Genomic DNA, 17,347 nt, shown 5'->3' with positions numbered 1-17,347 from the left:
TCCTAAAGTGCCGCTGGGAGGGCGAATAGCCGCAAGTGCGATCAGGAAAGTAAATTCTTCAAGGATGGGCTGGCACTGGCGCCAGAGCCCCCATTCGTCCCACCACTGTTCGTATGTCTACCGGTGCTCATTAAACCCGGTCCTCCTGCTCCTGGTGCCTCGTCTGGCTTCACGGGAGGAGTTGGACCTCGAGGGTCAATATGCGCTTGTGACACCGGGGGTGAGTGGGTTGACGCTCCGCGGACCCGGTCAACCGGATAAACTCGTGGCGGTGGCCCGCCGTTCAATGCGCTGAGTGTGTGTGAAGGCGAGTGTCGGACCATCGTCGCCTGAACATCCGGAGGCGACGCTGAAGGTGCATACGGGCGGGGCCCGGCGGCGTGCGAAGGGCGAGGCGACGGCATCGAGGCCGGTCCGTAGGGACTTTGATGGGCGGAGTAGGGCTGGGGCGGAAGAGGGTGTGTGCCTGCCACATAGTGGGGGGCTGGAGGGGGAGCATGGTGTGCCGGGCTTTGTTGGTAGCCATTGATGTGGTGCGCTGGCGGGGGAGGAGGCCCTCCGCGATAGCCAGACACCGGCAAACCGTTGCGCAGTCTGCCATCCGCAAAATCAGTAGATCGCTGGTCGTAACCAGGGTACCAGTCAGGGCCACTGTGGGAGGGCGTGCCCATTGGTCTAGCAAGAACACTGGGCTGAGCCGGATGTGCGTGGTGTGGTCCAGGACCATACGGGTGAGTGTGGAACTCGCGGACTGGGGGGTTCAACAGAACCGGGCGGGAAGCCGAGTATGGGGACGGTCGAGGTTCTGGCGACGGCTGAGTTGCAGGCTTCTTAAGATGACATTTGTGACATTCCACTAGCGTCGGCGATCCCTCAGTTGACACCGTGCTGTTGTCGGTAGGCACGTAGTCGCCGTTGAGCCTCGGCAGGCCCGGTTGGGATGGCTTGCGAGAGAGGTATGGGGGACTGACCGAAGAAGCGCTGGGATATCTAGTATCATTAAGGCCCACCCCGTTCAACAAAGGCGTCCTGTGATCCGCTGCCCGTCGCGATTTATCAATCGACCACCATTTGGGGGTGCAGGTACTGGAGCAGCGAGCGCATTTTCGGGCCGAATTGGTGTCGGCGACAGGGCGTGGGGCATGATTTTCGGAGTCAATAACCATCTCATCTGGTGCATCTTCCGGCGATGTCGCGATGTTCTTGTGGTTATCTTTCGTGGTAGTCGACAAAGGAATCACCCCGTTGACAGCCGAAACCCGACGGCTTCCAGGATTTGTTGCAGAGTGATGCGATGCACTGACCGACTGCTGCACGTAGTTGGCTCTCCGAACGGTCCCAGTCTGGGTTAAGTCCGCTTGCTTGTAGGCCCGCACGTAACGTTGCAGCGCGTTCACGCCCTCTTCCTCGGTTGGCTCACCAATCTCATGTACAACAGACGGGACTGTGTGATGGGGACACCAGATCCCCGCTGACGCAGACCCATACTCATCTCCGAGTCGCACACTGTTCACGGTATCCCGTCGGGAGCTCTTCACTGGCGTGATGTCGAAGCCGAATTTGTACTGCGCCTGGAAAGCACATCCAACATGAAAACGGGCATTGCAGTTGCTGTAGTGGCATGACACGCATGCTCCTTTGTCTGCTGTCTTGCAGATCTTACATACCTCACGGAACCGATCCGGAGGAATAAGCCCAAAGCCTTCGGCTGGCTCAAGCTCCTTGGAGTTAGCGAACTTGATCTCCGGGGTGAAAACGGCGCAGGCGACGTGAACCCAGTTGTTGCCCGCTGTTCTCTTGAGCGGCTCGCGCGGACCTATCGGTTTGCCCACATCCTCTTGCCGCTGCCGGTAGAGCTTGATGGCCTCGGTGAGCAACTCTTTCTCGAGTCTCTCCTTCTCACGATCGCGCTCAGTCTTCTTTTTATGTGTGGATCTCGGCGCTTCCATTAGTTCATGTTCCGTCCATGTTATCGGACACAGCACGCATTCGTAACGGGTCGAAATAATCGGCTCTCGGTCATTGGAGCACATGTCGCAAAGCCATTTGAGACAGTTGCGCGAAGGGTTGACACCATAGCAGCTCCGATGCACCGTCAATCGGCAGTCTCGGCAAGACAAGTGCTGATCGCCCATTGGCTCCATTTTGTTGCAGATGGCGCATGGGAGTGTCTTCGCCTTGGGGGGATCCGGCATGATCTGCGGTGGTTCCGGCGCCTTCTCAATCGGTGGTTTCTTCTTCGGCGCAGGCGGTTCCACCGATGTCGCTGTAGATGTTGCTGTGCTATCCTTCTCTGCGATCCGTCCCTTCTTCTTTGTCGATTCTTGTTGTACCTGAGGGTTGGCATTTACTGGGACGCCGATTGAGGCCGCCGTAGCCGCAGTTGCAGGATTGATGCTGATAGGAGTTTCGGTCGAGAGGAGAAGCTGGGTTAAAAGCTCCTCATCTACACGACGACGCCATGACTTGTTGCCGCTCTGAGCAATCTTCTTAGCAACTTCATCGACGCTCTCCCACTGAATACCATATTTCCTCCACAAGAGCGCACAACGCAAACATAGAGCCACGGTGAGCTGTGGGCCTTTATCCCGCTGCTTCGATGAGGGCTCACTAGGCGTTGTGGTGCCAGGCGGGACGCCTGGCGCGCGTCGCCATTGGCGCGAAGTGCGCGTTGAACAGAATTTGCATTGAAATCCACGCTTCTTCTCGACGGCTTTGTCGTTGTCGTATGCCGAGTCGTCATGATCATCCGCGACATCGTCCACCAATTTCGCAGCGCTATGTCGCTTGGCTTCTTTCTTGCCCCTTCTGCCTTCGTAGGTCCCCCAAATTTGACGCCCAGGCGGCGTCTTTTTCCACATGTAGTAGAACCGAACGATCTGGTAGTGTGGCACTGTCCCAACGTGCTTGGTCACATTACGAAGTTCCGATCCAAACTTAGCGACTCCCTGCTCGAAAAGCTTGACCTCTTCAGGGCGCAGATGAGGTTCCTTGAGGTCCTTGTACTTGTTTACGTGCTTCAATTTCGCAAGGGCCGCTTTGACGTCAAAACTGCTGGAATAGAGCAACTCGAGAGCCTTGTCGAGGAAATTAGTGGAGAATTTCTCAACGCCCAGGTCCGAAGCCAATGCTTTGGCTTGCTTCATATAATTGTCGATAAAGTTCTCTCTTTCGGCAGGGGCCAGGTCGTTGCCCGGGGTATCATCTTCGCCACGGGCTGGAATCTGTCCTGCAGTGGGCATCTTGAACATTAGCTCGGCGGTACGGATTTGCTTCCCGGCCACTGGGACCGGCTCATCTTCGCCCCGGCGCACGTATCCCGTAGGCTCGTCCATGACCCATTTGGGTCGATTCGCTTTCTCTTGTTTGGCAGCTTCAATCGCAGCAAGCGTTTCTTTGGACAGCTTGGAGTCCTTCCGGCCCCCAGAGCCTCTCAGGTATTTCTTCTTGATATCGATTGGTTTAACGTATTCCACCGGTCTCCCATGCCACGGAATTACCATTGCCTGATGTCGAGGTCCCAACCGGGAGCTGGCCCGCGGATATATGCGGTCATCATAGTCGAGAGCGTCCTCGACCCGACAGTGAATTCCCAGATAGCGGTAAGGCCACATTCTGGCTTGTGCCACTTGTTCCTCAGTTGCTGGTCGAACCTCTTCCTCAACGGGAGCTGGGGTGCTGCCTGTGGTACCGTTCGCAGCGGCGTTAGGATCCTCTTCTTCCTCTTCGACGACTTCCTCTTCACCTTCGGGGTGCTGCGCATCGCCAAGCAACGGAGTATTCCGTGCCTCCAGCTTTCGTTCCTGAGCTCGACTGCATGCTGCACAGGCCCACGCGAAACCTCGGGCGGGCTTCTTCGTCAAAACCGGTCGGACACAATACATGTGATAGGTGTTATGACAAACAGCACAATCCACGGAGTCCGTACTACCATAACAGTTAGTGTCATGGCCTGTTGCTGCGAATGTGGGCCTAGGTTTCTTACTTTGCCGCATATAGACTGCACCGTTTGCACGTCTTGACGGCACTGGTTAACTCCTTCCGTCGGCCAATTTCAACCAAAACGAACTTCCACCGTTCATCCAAGACCTTTTTAACGTTGCCGGGGACGTTGATGACCTTGCTTGTCGGAATCACGTCGTAGTATCGATGAATGTATCGGTCGAACATTTTGTCGTACCAGAAGCAGTCCCGGGTCTTCCTGTACTCATCGAAGTCCGAAATTTCGGACAGATGCGAGATCTGACATTTGCCACGCAGAGAAGTGAGTGGGCAGGTATCGGAGTGCATGGATGCGAAGACCAATCTCGTATCTGCAACCTTGCGTTGGATGTCACGTGGCCTGTAATACCAATTCACGCGTAACGCCTCGATCGGGCCCGAGGCGGTGTTCTTAGAAGGGAGGAACTCCATAATTCGCGCCAAGTAATACGGTTCGCCTGGCGGCTCACAAATGAGGTAAACATGGTCTGGCGCCAAGCCTTAGCATCTTTCCAGTCTTTTTGAACACACGGCGCGCGCTGATTGACAAGGAATGTTCGGAGGGAGTAGGGGTGCCACAACAATGAGATGAAGGAGGACTAACCATTTACGGCAAACGTGGTGCCGTCATCCGCCCTGAGCTTTCCATCCTCCAAATAAGCGCCACGCTCCTCAAAACTGACCATATTCGTGTCCGGTTGGTGAGGACTGCCTCCTGGAGCGGACGTAAATAATTTCTTCGCGGCATTTCCGTTGGGTGTGGGAGTGCTCGTCGAGCTAGGCGGTTGTTTTCGTTTCCTGGACGAATTCGCTATGCCATTGGCTTCCTCTGCTTTAGAAGAAAATGAAGAGGTGCCGGGGATGAGGTCCTTGGCTGCGGCGGTGGGCGTCGAGCCATTTGTCGCCGTCAGACTTCTCCGAGAACTTGATGAGGAAGCCAGTTTCTCGGCTTCAATTTTGGTGCCATTTACAGGAGGACCCGCGATGCCGCTCGTCCGCTTAGCCGATTTGGGCGCGGGCTGGGCAATCTCCAAATCCATGTCGATGTCGCGGTCTTCCGCGTAATTGGGACGTGGCGCTGCATTGCGCCCTCTGGAGCGAGTGCCATACGGAGGAGCGGGAGTCGTAGAAGCGCTGGGCGGCTCGGTAGCCGTGAGAGTGGTCTCGGACGCCGGTGAAGCAGTGGCAGCCATAGATGGCGGTTGCGATTGCAGGTCGTTCCCGGTGGCGGCCCCTTGGGGGATGGGAGACTCTACGGAACCCGTCCGAGAAGCAAGACCGGGAGTGGGCATTCGACGGGCTGCGGATGGAGATGAACTGAGCCTCGCAGTGTGCTGGTGCGGCAGTGACTTCTGAGGCGGTGACCTGTCTGAGGCCATGGCCGACCCTCAGGGAAAACTGCCGGATAACGAACAAAGCAAGATGGCTGCGGTGGCCTCCAGCGTGGCGTGCGCGTTGTTGGTAGGTTTACCAAGAGGGAGAAACACCAAACAAATTAGTTGGTGGGAGCGAGAGGCGGAAATGCAAAGCTCAGCAACGGGCCGTCACGGGATGGCGATCCCTCATCAAGAGTGAACTCTGCAAGCGGGTGGAGATATTGCCCGGCGTGGACCGAGTATCAAGGGGCGGCAACAGAAAGAGAAAGAGAGAAGAAATGAGAACACCAAGTCAGTGAAGTCTTGGGATAAAATAAAAGAAGATTGTAGAGATATCTCGAGGTCTCTGCCTACGACCACTCTGGGAGGGGAAGAAAAGAGACAGTCGATGGCAGTAATGCAAGACTAAAATATGCCAGTGCCAACTCTCAGTTCCAATCCACTCTGTTTCTTCCCGCAAGGGCGGATGGAAGGGTGAACGGGGTGGTGGTGGTCAAGTCGAAAAATGATACCAAAAGTAAACGAGGCTGGTACTGAAATATCAAACCAGTAGATGATGAGCCTCCGCAGAAGTGAAGAAGGGTACGGGGTGAGTAGGCTTAATTGGAATGATATGGCCAAGGATAACCAGGAGGGAGGGGAGGCAAATTAACAGGTGATCGTCAGGAAACGAGAAAGACACAAAGTAGCCTGAGGGGAGGGGGAATGAAGAGAAAGAGAGAAGGTGACGAAGGAGGAAGGGAAAAGTAGAAAGAGAAGAAGAGGACCGAGACGACTCGGCGTGGTAAAATGAAGGTTAGCGGCGGTGGAAAGCCAAACCAAAGTAGAGCCACACTAAGGCGTTGGGAGAGACTCGTGGGGGAGAGTGGAGGGAGGGAGGGAGGAAGTGAGAGAAAGAGAGAAAGAGAAAACAGCAGGAAGAGAGGGAGCAAGAAAAGAGATGGGAGGAACGGATAAGATCAATTTAGAGCCAGTCAGATGGAACTAGTTCTTGTGGCAGGACTGACTGGCACGGGAAAGTCAGAAGTAGTTCGTGATTCCAATCAGTTGAACTTCGCCCCCATTTGTTATAGTCCCTCAAACCCGATGTGATGGAGGAGAGATCGATCCTCACGGTCGAGTTTGTATGTATGCTATACTGGACTAGTGCATGGCCCGGACCCAAGGGGAAGGATATCGGGGAGAGGAAATCAAAAACGGGGACAGTGTGTCAGTGCAAGAAGGGAGGGAGAGAAAGAGAAAGGGAAACGAAAATAGAGAGAGAGAGAGAGAGAGAGAGTGAGAGAGTGAGAGAGAGGAGGGAGGGATGTGGGGGAAGGAGGCAAAAAGAGAATGAAGATAGAAAGTCGAGTCAAGACCAGACAGGAAATGCAAAAAGTCAGAAGCTTGGGTTGAAGGGAGGAAGGAAAATAATAACTAATACCTATGCAGCAGCAGCACAGAACGAGACCAGAAAACATCACTCCCACCGTCTGCACTCACTACTAACACACTGCCTAGGATCCCGACCAGTCCACGTCCTCGCCCCTAGTCCCGATGGGTTAATATGACGGATCCCCCATCATGGATCCAACCCAGACAACCCGGAAATGATGGCAGATTCGGTGATATGATCATTTTGCATTTACACTCTACTGTGCCTTTCACGGTCTAACTCCCTACCCACCCCCCTTCATCCTAGGCCTTCCTCTTTCCATTTTGATATGTCCTCAATTCCGGGATAATAATGCATGGGGTGACCGGTTGGGCTGACCGGGCGCCGCCGTCATAGATCGAGAACATCATCCTCATTGGGATCAGGACATTGGCACTGAGAACCGAAAGGTCGTAGCCCTCCTCTCTCGGCGCTTGCTGATTAGCTTCTTGATTTCTTATAACCATTGTTCCCCTTGCTCTAAGGCGGCGTGTTAGACCCGTTGGGGGATCTACGTTGTTCTACTGGGTTTAGCGGGAATACCTTAGTCCCATCGCTCTCGGTCGTTGGCGCTTTCAAAAAGGGATTGCTTGCTTCTGTGGGCCGAGCGACCCGATACGAAGAAAGAATGAGGGTATCGGGAGAGGGGAAGGGGGGCAGGAGGGGTTTAGCCATGGACCGAAGATCGCGATATGATGAAGCAAGCGCCCAGCATCCCAGACAAGGGTCGACCGGCCGGGAGAGAACGTGATGAAACCTAAAGGAAGGTGAATAAGTGTGAAAGAGCCGAAGAGAGGGAAAGCGAGCAAAGGAAGAATAAGAGGCCAGATAGACTTTGCTCGGCTCCGTACACCGCAGGAAGTGGAGGAAGGTCGGATGAACAAGAGAAAAGGAAAATTCAAATTAAACAAGAGGGCATGTATGTGTATAGTCCGTGGCAGGAATGTTGTCACGTAGGGCAGCGCATGCGCGTTGGATCTGAAATCCAAAGCGCCAAGCCTATTCCGGGCTCGGGTTGGTACGATAAAAGATCACAACCACATCTATCATCGCTTGGTCTTATATCTGCAATATCTCCAGACTTGATATTTACTCAGGAGAATCCGAATATCCAAGGGAAACATGGGCTTCGTCCAAGGACCCTGATGAGGGTTCAAATGGCGAAGGGGGTCGGAAAAGCTGATAGAGAGTGAGTGATACCGCAGTGTTTGTTACAGGGACCTTCTCGAAACAAGCACCGCCAGGTCAGTAGGGTATTATTATTAGAGCAGGAAATAATTCCCCCTCCTTTCCCCTTGACATCGCTCTTTGTGCTCTTGGCTCTGAACATGATATTAAACGGCTATATCTCTTGAACTTGCAGCCCAGGAGACATCCGTGGAGATTATACCTGTTCCAATTCCCTGTTTCCTCTCTCATGTGGAATCTTTAGGGTCTGACTACCATTCCCGACGAGGACCGAGAGACATTTTACCGGGGCACGGGAGCTCTCAGAAAGGGGAGGGGCATTTGTGCAAGAGTGGCTCCGTACGACCAAAGAAAGAACTGGAGGCATGGAGACGTACGGGACAATGCTAAGCCATTTTAGACTAGGTAGACAACCGAAAACTCGGATCAGAACAATACAGCAAAAAGGGAGGGTTGCCGGTACCATGGCTCCTCTTGACCTGCAGTACTAATTGACTAGTGGTGATTAGCAGTGAAGCACCATAGTAAATCATTGGGTGTGTCTGCTGTCTGTCTGGCCGGTGTCTTCTAGTCGGTACAGCATGGATGAACCTAATGCGAACTACCATAAACTGACGCTTCTGTCATCGGCACCCTCATTGTAAATGCAGCATGCAAGACGACGGTCTCCTCCCCGGAGAACCCATCAGGACTTGTTACCTTCTTTTCTGCCCTGCACACGCGAGTGGAGGGTGGATGGTCGCATGTGGTGGAAGTTCGAGTTTGACAAGAAAAGGTGGTGATAATAGCACTAACCAGAAATCCCTGGGCCACGGCGGGATTATGGCCGCAACCCTTAGCGCGACTCCCTTTTCCTCCTGGGGATCTCCCCCGCGACGGCGACGGCTTATCGGTTGAGTGGCATGGGCTGCAGCGGTTCTTAGCCCTCAAGAAGTTGCCCTCTAAATGTATTGAGGGTACAGTTAGTTGGGAACATCGGGTGTTAGATAACTAATTGTGTGTTCACTTACATCATCCCGATGGGTTCGTCGGCTGCCCCCCAACCTGGGCTGGTAGGTATCCAAGTGACCCAGGCGATTTACGTACTTTGGGAATTCCTCTAGGATACTTGACACCCATTCATTTGGCTCAATCGTCCCAGATGATTTGCTGCCGCACGGCTCGCTCTGACTTGATTGCCACCTTGCAACCTACCTACCTACTTACGTACTTAACCGGGCACAGCACCACCCGGCGTGGAAGCTCTCGACTGATCGATCCTATCGCAAAAACAAATACTTTCATTGATACTGTGCCTCACCTCGTGTGGCTCTCTATGCATGCAGTGCTATTATTGTCTGTTCCGTTGGGGGAGTAAACTGGATCGCTGGAGCAATGGTGGACGGCAAGAAGATATGGCCTGCGAAAGCGAACGGAAAAGCAAGATAGGTTGGACCGGGGCGGGCCCAGCTCATGTGTCAGAACGTGTATTCAATGTACAGTATTGTGTAAGATGCAAACGCGGCATGCTGACGGAACTCGATCGTCCCATAGGGTATCAGGTAGCCATGGGGAAACAGGTCTTTACTAGTTATAGGGACTGACGCTTGGTGGGCGCCTGCAGAAGGCGGGTAAGGAACGGTGCAATTGACAGCCAGCTCTCTAACAGGGTCTCCCCGCCAGGCTAAAATCAATAGAATAGATATTGTTGGCTCCGTCTGTCACCGGCGGCAATCAAAGTCAAAGCTATTTCGACTTCCTCCTCAACGCGAGCTTTGGAGGAAACTTAACCTAATTTCGTCCAAAAACTAATTGTACTCATACGGTGTACGGGGAATATGTTCGAACTTCGATCAAGTCGGTTTAAGCGGGAGTGGCCACATCGGAGTGGAGCCTCCACTCGCGCTTTTTATTTTTATTTTTTTTTCTCTCTTCCTATTTTTCTCACTAGGCTCTTTTTCCTTCCCTTTTCTGTTTCGGGTCTGGTGTCCCGGGGTCCATCGCAATGATGAACCAGCCTGAGGCAGTATTTGTCCGTTCTGGGACAGACTCTTTCTCCTTCAGTCTTTTGAATATGAACCGACTGGTAGATACTAATATATCCCGATTCAGTGATAACATGAGTGATAACCAACATAGGATAGTGCTGGGGAAGAGACGGTAGGAGAAGGCCAGTCAAATTGAACCTTTTATCTGCATCAAGGGGGAGTAACAATACTCAGTAAGCCACTTGTTCCGCAATTGAGAATCCGAAGGTCAGATCCATGATTGCTACGGTTGGTGCTCTGTTCACTGAGTCGGAGCCTATCAGTCTAGACCATCTCAGGCAAGTGTGAACAGAGGAGGGACCGGAAGACAGGCTGATAACTGTCAGGTGATCGCAGGCAGCCAAACAGCTTCCATCTCATGTCATCGTGTTGGCGCAGATAATTGGGTGCGAAGAACCCCTGTAGACTTATTTGACGGAGTGGAAGTCAATAGGCGAACGCGACGAGCGTTTTTATGTATGAATACTTTTTTCCCATGATGATGATTGTCTGGGTCAACCGGCCGGGCGGGCAGCCCTTGCTCATCCATTAGTGAGAATGTGTGGCAGATTTGGGGGGGAGAGGAAGGGAGGGATGGAGGATGGAGGGGGGTTCTCTCGATCGGTGTCTGTGCTCGACTACCTAGTACTAACTCTTTCGGAGTACATTGCGCCTTGTCGTATCAAATGAACGAACAAATGGTTCGGAGTTCCTGGCAGCAGCAGTTAGTCAATCTCACCATGTAAAACTGGTATGATACATAGTCACAGACAGACATACAGACAGACTCAGTAATCCGCCAATGCAGCCGTGCTAGCACACGACTCTTTTGACTGGACAGCGGATCAGCAGGGCTCCGATTAGCGGGTAAGACGATCCAGGAACGTTGCCGCGGTCGGTCTTGTCTTTTGCAGGGATTAGATATGATTCCCGTCCTGCTGCGACCGCCGGCTGAGCTGCCTGTCTGCCTGAGGCTTCACTTCCCATCGACGACCCACCCCGCCCTTCACCGTCTCCGTCGGGGATGCCAGTTTCCGAACTGAGCGCGTTGCAACCCACGCGTTCTTGGTAATTTCGTTTGGTTTGATCTGGTCTGGTTTGATTACAGTCTCGTGGACTTCGTCTTCGTCTTCTCCTCCCTCAACCCTTTTCACCGTCTCCATTGTGCGATGAGACTCACTCAGATACAAACGATTTGGTGATTCTTGGACAAGGAGAAGTGTGATCATTGGCATCAAAAACTAAATCATATACAACCCCACCTGCGCTAATGAATTCGTGAAATATTCTATCCCTATATAACTTGCCACCCATGAGCCATCATACACAAATCCTCATTCACTCGGAAAGGTATCATTGACCTCAAGTATGTCTGCGTCATCTGATCAGTCCTTCCAAACCTATGGCTTCCGGACTTCCGTCGATATCGCCCGCCAGCACACGTACGACATAGTCCCATTGGCTGGACACAAGCGACCCGGGGAGTATTCCGCGGGCGACAATCGCACAGTTTCAGCAGGTGTCAAGCAGCCTGCAAATCTTAATGGGTCAGCTGGTCAATCGGTCGATTTCATTCGGCCTTCGCTAGAGCTGCCCAAAGGTCGCCTAGTCGCCAGTGAGATTCGCTCGGTTACAGCTCTTGTCCCGGATAGAGAGCAGCAGCTCCATTGCTTACAGAATGCCGAAGAAGATCTTGCCGGCCATCCTCTCCTGTTACTGAACAATCCCGTATACGGACTGCCTCCTGCTCTAGTCGCTAATTGTGCGGCACTCGGGCTCAAGAGCATATACCAATGGCAAGCATCATGTTTGCTCACTCCAGGGCTGCTCGATGGCAGTCGACACCTTGTCTATACTGCTCCTACGGGCGGAGGCAAGTCGTTGGTTGCGGACATGCTCATGATCAAACGCATCATCGAGAATCCGGGGCGCAAGGCAATCCTGGTTCTTCCTTATGTAGCGCTGGTGCAGGAGAAACTGAAGTGGCTTAGACGTATCGTACAAGATGTTGAGAAGAGCATCGACGACACCGACGACAAAGTGGATATCACAAAACCATATCACCAGCGCTGGCGAAAGTTACAAAAGTCGATTCGCATAACAGGCTACTTTGGGGGGAGCAGGACGGCTGCGTCCTGGGCTGACACGGACATTGCCGTCTGCACCATCGAGAAGGTGTGGTTGCCACAGACAAACAGGAAAGCCCCTCCCCTTGCCTTCATCAATACTAATTATCGAACCATGTCTTAAGGCGAATTCCCTGATCAACACTGCCATTGAAGAATGCAGCATTGGGGAGTTGGGCGTAGTCGTTCTAGATGAGCTACATATGCTTGACGATGAGCACCGTGGCTATCTCCTGGAACTGATGGTCACAAAATTGCTACTACTGCGACACAATATTCAAATCATCGGGATGAGTGCTACTCTATCGGTAGGTTTAAAGAGTGCTTTCCAGAGGCGGACAGGGGCGCGCTGACTTGAGTTGAGAATACTGAGATGTTGGCGGAGTGGATGAATGCGGTCTACTACGTTTCGACCTACCGACCGGTCCCGATCGACGAGTATCTTGTTTATGAGAATGCCATATACCCGGCCGCAACATCAAGGCAATTGTTTCAGACGATTTCTCGATTGAAGGCCACTCCAACGCAATCCCTCCTTGATACTATGCCCCCTCATCGCATCATTTCCCCGTCTGTGTTCCCACAACTTGCAAATGCCATGACTAATGCCACGATCGCATTGGCCATCGACACGGCATCGGCTGGATACGGTGCTTTGGTGTTTTGTGGCAGCCGACAGGCTTGCCAGATCCAAGCTGCGATCATTAGTGAAGCCATGACAACCCCCGGGGACAACACGGATGAGTTAAGCAATCGACTGGACCTTGTAGCTGAATTCCGGAGTCTCCCCAGCGGCCTAGATCCGGTTCTTGAGAAAACACTTATCAGAGGCGTTGGCTTTCATCGTGAGTATACCTCATACTGTGTTCTCAGATCAAACTAAGACCTTAGACAGATGCAGGCATGACGACTGAGGAGCGCGAATTGATTGCACAGGCGTATGACCAAGGTGTTCTCAGAGTTCTTATAGCCACTTGCAGCTTGGCGGCTGGCGTGAATCTGCCTGCCAGACGGGTTATCATTAATGGAGCACGCATGGGCCGAGAATTAGTCGGTCCCGCAATGCTGTGAGAACCCTTCCACCCATGCAATGACAAGTGGTGCAGGCTAACCAAGAAAGGCGGCAAATGTGTGGAAGAGCCGGCCGCAAGGGAAAAGACGAGGCAGGCGAAACGTATCTCATATGCGGCAATAGTGACCTACAAGCTGTCTGCGACCTTCTTGAAGCTGACATGCCGGCTATTGAAAGCTGCCTAGCTCCAGAGAAGAGAGGCCTCAAACGGTACGCTTGTGGATCCACCTCCTTACCAAGTCCATCACTGACCGAGTATAAGGGCCCTTCTGGAAGCCATCGCTACCGGACTCGTGTCTGGGTACGATGCAATCAAAGAATACGTCAAATGCACCTTGCTTTACCGGACAGTAGACAAGAAACTGGCTTACAGCATCATGCAATCCGCTCTCCAGGAGCTGGCTAAGGAGGAACTCGTGCACCTTAACGATGACGAATCATCATATTCAGCGACAAAGCTTGGACAGGCTGTAGTGGCCTCCGCATTTGCCCCCGAAGATGGCTTGTTCGTGCATGAAGAGTTGAGACGGGCACTGCAAGCCTTTGTAATGGATGGTGATATGCATATATTCTACATGTTTACGCCCCTCCAACTAGCTGCTGGGACTCAGATCGATTGGCGCATATTTCGAGATCAGCTTGATAATCTGGATGAAAGTGGCTTGCGCGCCCTGCAATTTGTTGGTGTTCAACCTGGATTCGTGAATTACATGTAAGACATACCTTGGGCTCCACCGCTTTTCTGAATTCGAGACGCTAACAGCTGTACAGGGTTCAGAGTGGTGGCTCGCTGAAAGAGAATACCCCAGAGCAGATCAAACAGGCCAGGATTTATCAGCGGGCCTACACGGCGTTTCAGCTTCGTGATCTGAGCAATGAGGTTCCGCTTTCTGTCATCGCTTCTCGGTACCAGATACCGCGGGGAAATGTCCAGAGCTTGGCGCAGCAATGCCATGGGTTCGCCGCGGGCATTGTGAAGTTTTGTCAACGCATGGATTGGGGCATGTTGGCTGCAGTTTTGGATCATATGCAGGATCGTTTAGAGGCTGGAGCCCGAGCTGATCTGCTTGAAATGGCACAGGTGACCTACGTCAAGGGGTGGACCGCCAGGCTGCTTCGAGAAAATGGTTACCGGAATCTGAGGGCCCTCGCAGAAGCAGATGCAAAGGATTTAGTCCCCGTTCTGGTGATGGTATAACAAACTTCATTTCAGTCTAAATGCGTGATGCTCATGATGGACCAGGTGAATCCGCGCAAAGCCCAAAAAAGTCAGCTTCATCCCGCAGAAGCCGAGCGATATGCTAAAAAGCTGTTGGCCAAAGCAGAAGTTATAATTTCGTCGGCAAACAAAGTCTGGGGTATGTTAAATCGTTTCGCTGAATTACAATTGCCTTGTGCTAACTCTGGCTCGAACCACAATAGAACGTGAGATGCAGGTAGAAGTAGATGAGTGAATAGTTGCCGCGACCTGGCTGTACATACTTGGGGCTTCATTGGTAGGAGATCGACGATCAGGCAATGCCGACAACTTTGGACATTCGATTTGAACATCGCTTGTTTGCAGAATTGCTCTTCTTGTCGCATCAACGAAAACTGCATTGCTGAGAGTCATGGTCCTTAGGTCATGGAAAATTGGATTCCGTGCGGTTCATGGGTATGAACCACAGAATTTAAACAAGGCTCACAGCATAGAGAAGCGTCACCTATTTACACCCCATTGAGCAGGTCTTGTGCGGCAATCGGCTGACCTTGGTCGACAAAGTCCAGCAAAATGAAATTGGGCCGCCGACCGTGAAGAGAAAGACACAAATCGGCTTGAGCGCCAATACTGCTCTCGCCGGAGACCGCGTTGGTCTCGGCTGCATGCTCGCGGTCGGGGATCAAGATGCCCAAGATATCGACATCCAGGAAGTGATTTACGATGTACATGCGACCAGTGGCCGAAGCACCCGACGGCCGATTAATGCTGCAGTCTGAAAACGAGGCATCGGTCACATCATATGGCGTTTCAAAGAAATAGGCGAATTCGTCCAGGATGTACGGAACCGTTGTTGCATCGGCGCCATAGTCTGGACGAGCTTGTCAATTCTCGTCCCGACCGCTTAGGAGGGAAAACTACCTACCCAGGAAGGTCACCAACCGCGTGCCACCGCTAATCAGCTCCTGTAGTGTTGGCCAGGCGTTGATAGCCAGCGTGCTTGGTGATGACTCGGGCACAAATGCGTAGTCGGTAATACCTGCGCTCACGAAGGCCTCGGCGAAACGTGTTACCGACAAACTGTCACCGTTCGTCAGGAGCAAGGTCACGACCTCATCCGGATTTTTGTCCAGCCAGGTCTTGACGGTGGTCAGATAAGATTCCAAAGTTCCGGCATCTTCCAGGAGACACGACGTATGGCAAAGGAGGATTGTCTCATTGTCGATTGACTGATGGGTCTGGCCTTGTAGGAAGCGGATCCCCAAGTCGAGTTGTGCGGTGACATCAATGTTTTGATTCTGCTGAGGAAGTCGCCCAACAAAGGGACTGTCGTGAGCGCCAACCTGCGTCACATTCGAGTAAATACGGTCGCAGTAGGCCGCCTGGCCGTTGCAGGTCGATTGGGCCAAGACGGGAAGCACAACTGATGTAGTTGCGATGCCTGCCGCGGCCAGACTGAGGACAACGGGCGAGAGAAGCATTTTGTATTAGACCTTGCTGCTTGAATTTGGTTCGACTCAGGAGAGTAAAACCGAGACGGTAGCTGGAGGCTCGGGGTACTATATATTCCCCCGAGTTACACACCAGCGTGTTAAAATGACCAAATCATGGGGTGCGGTCAGTGAATTCATCCGAGTCTGCAGGAGCGTGAGAGCAACCCCGACGCTTGTGATGCGGACCGCGAGCTAGATTAGACTAGATCATGTAGAAAGAATGTGATTGTGATGAGCACAGGGGGAGAGAGTGCGCGCGGAATGGAGGAATTCCCGCATCAGAGAGGGGAAGTTGGAGCTAGTATAGAGTGGCCGGTGCACGTGCAAGTTGTCGCAAGGATCTACTTGCTACAAGGGCTACCCATGAAGACCGGCGTGCAGCACCTCGAAAATTATCAGAAGGCAAGGTCTATAATGCCGTAGGAAAATCGAGGTTCCAGGCGGAAAAAGCACTTTCCGATGCATATTCCGAGAGGGAAATCTCCCTCTCCGTTGCTTTGCTCTCTTGGCCCTTGAGCCATCACTAGGCTTCTCAATCATTTCAATCTCCTAGATCTGGTAACACAATATCTGCCTCCCTCAACATTGTTCCATTCTTACTAGGGTTTCTTCTATTCAACTCGTGAAATTTCAATTCGGGAATATGTTGAGCAAGTGAAATATCCCCGTTCCAGCTGCATGTCTGGGGTCATATCTAGACGCGCTCAAGAATTGTTTGATCGGCCTTCAGGCCTCGATCTTGAGTGACGAGGAGATGCGAATGAGTTGAAGCCGGAGTTTTTCAGAGGTATATAAAGCCCATCGCCTGTATGCCGTCGATATCGGCATGGCCCCTTTCATGTGCAAATTAGATCGCAAGACGTTTGATTTTGCCCAAGGGGTAACCAAGCTGCAAACAAGAGGTTTAACCCGACAAGTCTCTGTAACTCAGACAGTCTGAAAGGCCATCGCGGACATAGACGCTAGAGGGAGCTACCAGGAACCTGAATGCCCGTATCTACTCACACCTCTATCTGCCTCCCATCTTGTCTTAGATGTCTGACGATGAAAAAGCTATGGTTGACCACTGCATGGCATACGACCAGACAGAACTCACTGGTGCTTGCCCTTCCCGACTTGAAGTCGTTTGGGTCAATGCCAAGTAACCGAATGTTGTGATCGATGATAGCAAGGATACCTGGATCATCGATCTCAAGGGGGCTGGATCTCTGGCCGTATGCACTATCCGAAGGTCGGATGATATAGCGGAGACTATTTGGCGGGACTGATACAAGTCAAAAAGCTGAGACTCAACATTAGTGTCTTCTGCTCAGCAGTCTGTATACTGGACGCCTAAGCATTCTATCCTATGCTGATGTCAATTGATGCCTGAGGCAGGTACCATAGTTAGTAGTCGGTAAATAAATACCCACCCATCCGATTCGGGCCTAGTTCACATGGTACCCGGGCATGAGTGTCCCGTCCGCTTACCGCATCCAGGACAGTATCGAACT

General features: G+C 52.4%; 3 protein-coding genes across 3 annotated transcripts; 1 reads left to right on the top strand and 2 right to left on the bottom strand.

Annotated features, from left to right (window-relative positions):
• Window positions 1-41: 41 nt before the first annotated feature.
• BO97DRAFT_354631 (DNA-binding E3 ubiquitin-protein ligase SNT2) lies at window positions 42-5,360 on the bottom strand (the record flags this gene model as incomplete). Its single annotated transcript, XM_025692105.1, has 3 exons — window positions 42-3,927; window positions 3,986-4,469; window positions 4,586-5,360. The coding sequence occupies 3 exons, from the start codon at window positions 5,358-5,360 to the stop codon at window positions 42-44; spliced, it is 5,145 nt and encodes a 1,714-aa protein (XP_025547337.1).
• Window positions 5,361-11,333: 5,973 nt separating this feature from the next.
• On the top strand, window positions 11,334-14,617 carry BO97DRAFT_437842 (DEAD/DEAH box helicase; the record flags this gene model as incomplete). The annotated part of the gene is made up of 9 exons (XM_025697876.1): window positions 11,334-12,140; window positions 12,217-12,399; window positions 12,456-12,936; window positions 12,987-13,158; window positions 13,212-13,373; window positions 13,426-13,875; window positions 13,935-14,355; window positions 14,407-14,521; window positions 14,586-14,617. 9 exons carry the CDS (start codon window positions 11,334-11,336, stop codon window positions 14,615-14,617), a joined length of 2,823 nt encoding a protein of 940 aa, XP_025547336.1.
• A 253-nt stretch (window positions 14,618-14,870) lies between these two features.
• BO97DRAFT_437841 (uncharacterized protein) lies at window positions 14,871-15,842 on the bottom strand (the record flags this gene model as incomplete). The annotated part of the gene is made up of 2 exons (XM_025697875.1): window positions 14,871-15,232; window positions 15,287-15,842. 2 exons carry the CDS (start codon window positions 15,840-15,842, stop codon window positions 14,871-14,873), a joined length of 918 nt encoding a protein of 305 aa, XP_025547335.1.
• Between the last annotated feature and the right edge of the window lie 1,505 nt (window positions 15,843-17,347).

Source organism: Aspergillus homomorphus (genome assembly GCF_003184865.1).
Source record: "Aspergillus homomorphus CBS 101889 unplaced genomic scaffold BO97scaffold_52, whole genome shotgun sequence".
Taxonomy (NCBI): Eukaryota; Fungi; Ascomycota; class Eurotiomycetes; order Eurotiales; family Aspergillaceae; genus Aspergillus; species Aspergillus homomorphus.
The sequence above is the reverse complement of the archived record's forward strand: the minus strand, read 5'-3'. Positions and strand labels throughout refer to the sequence as shown.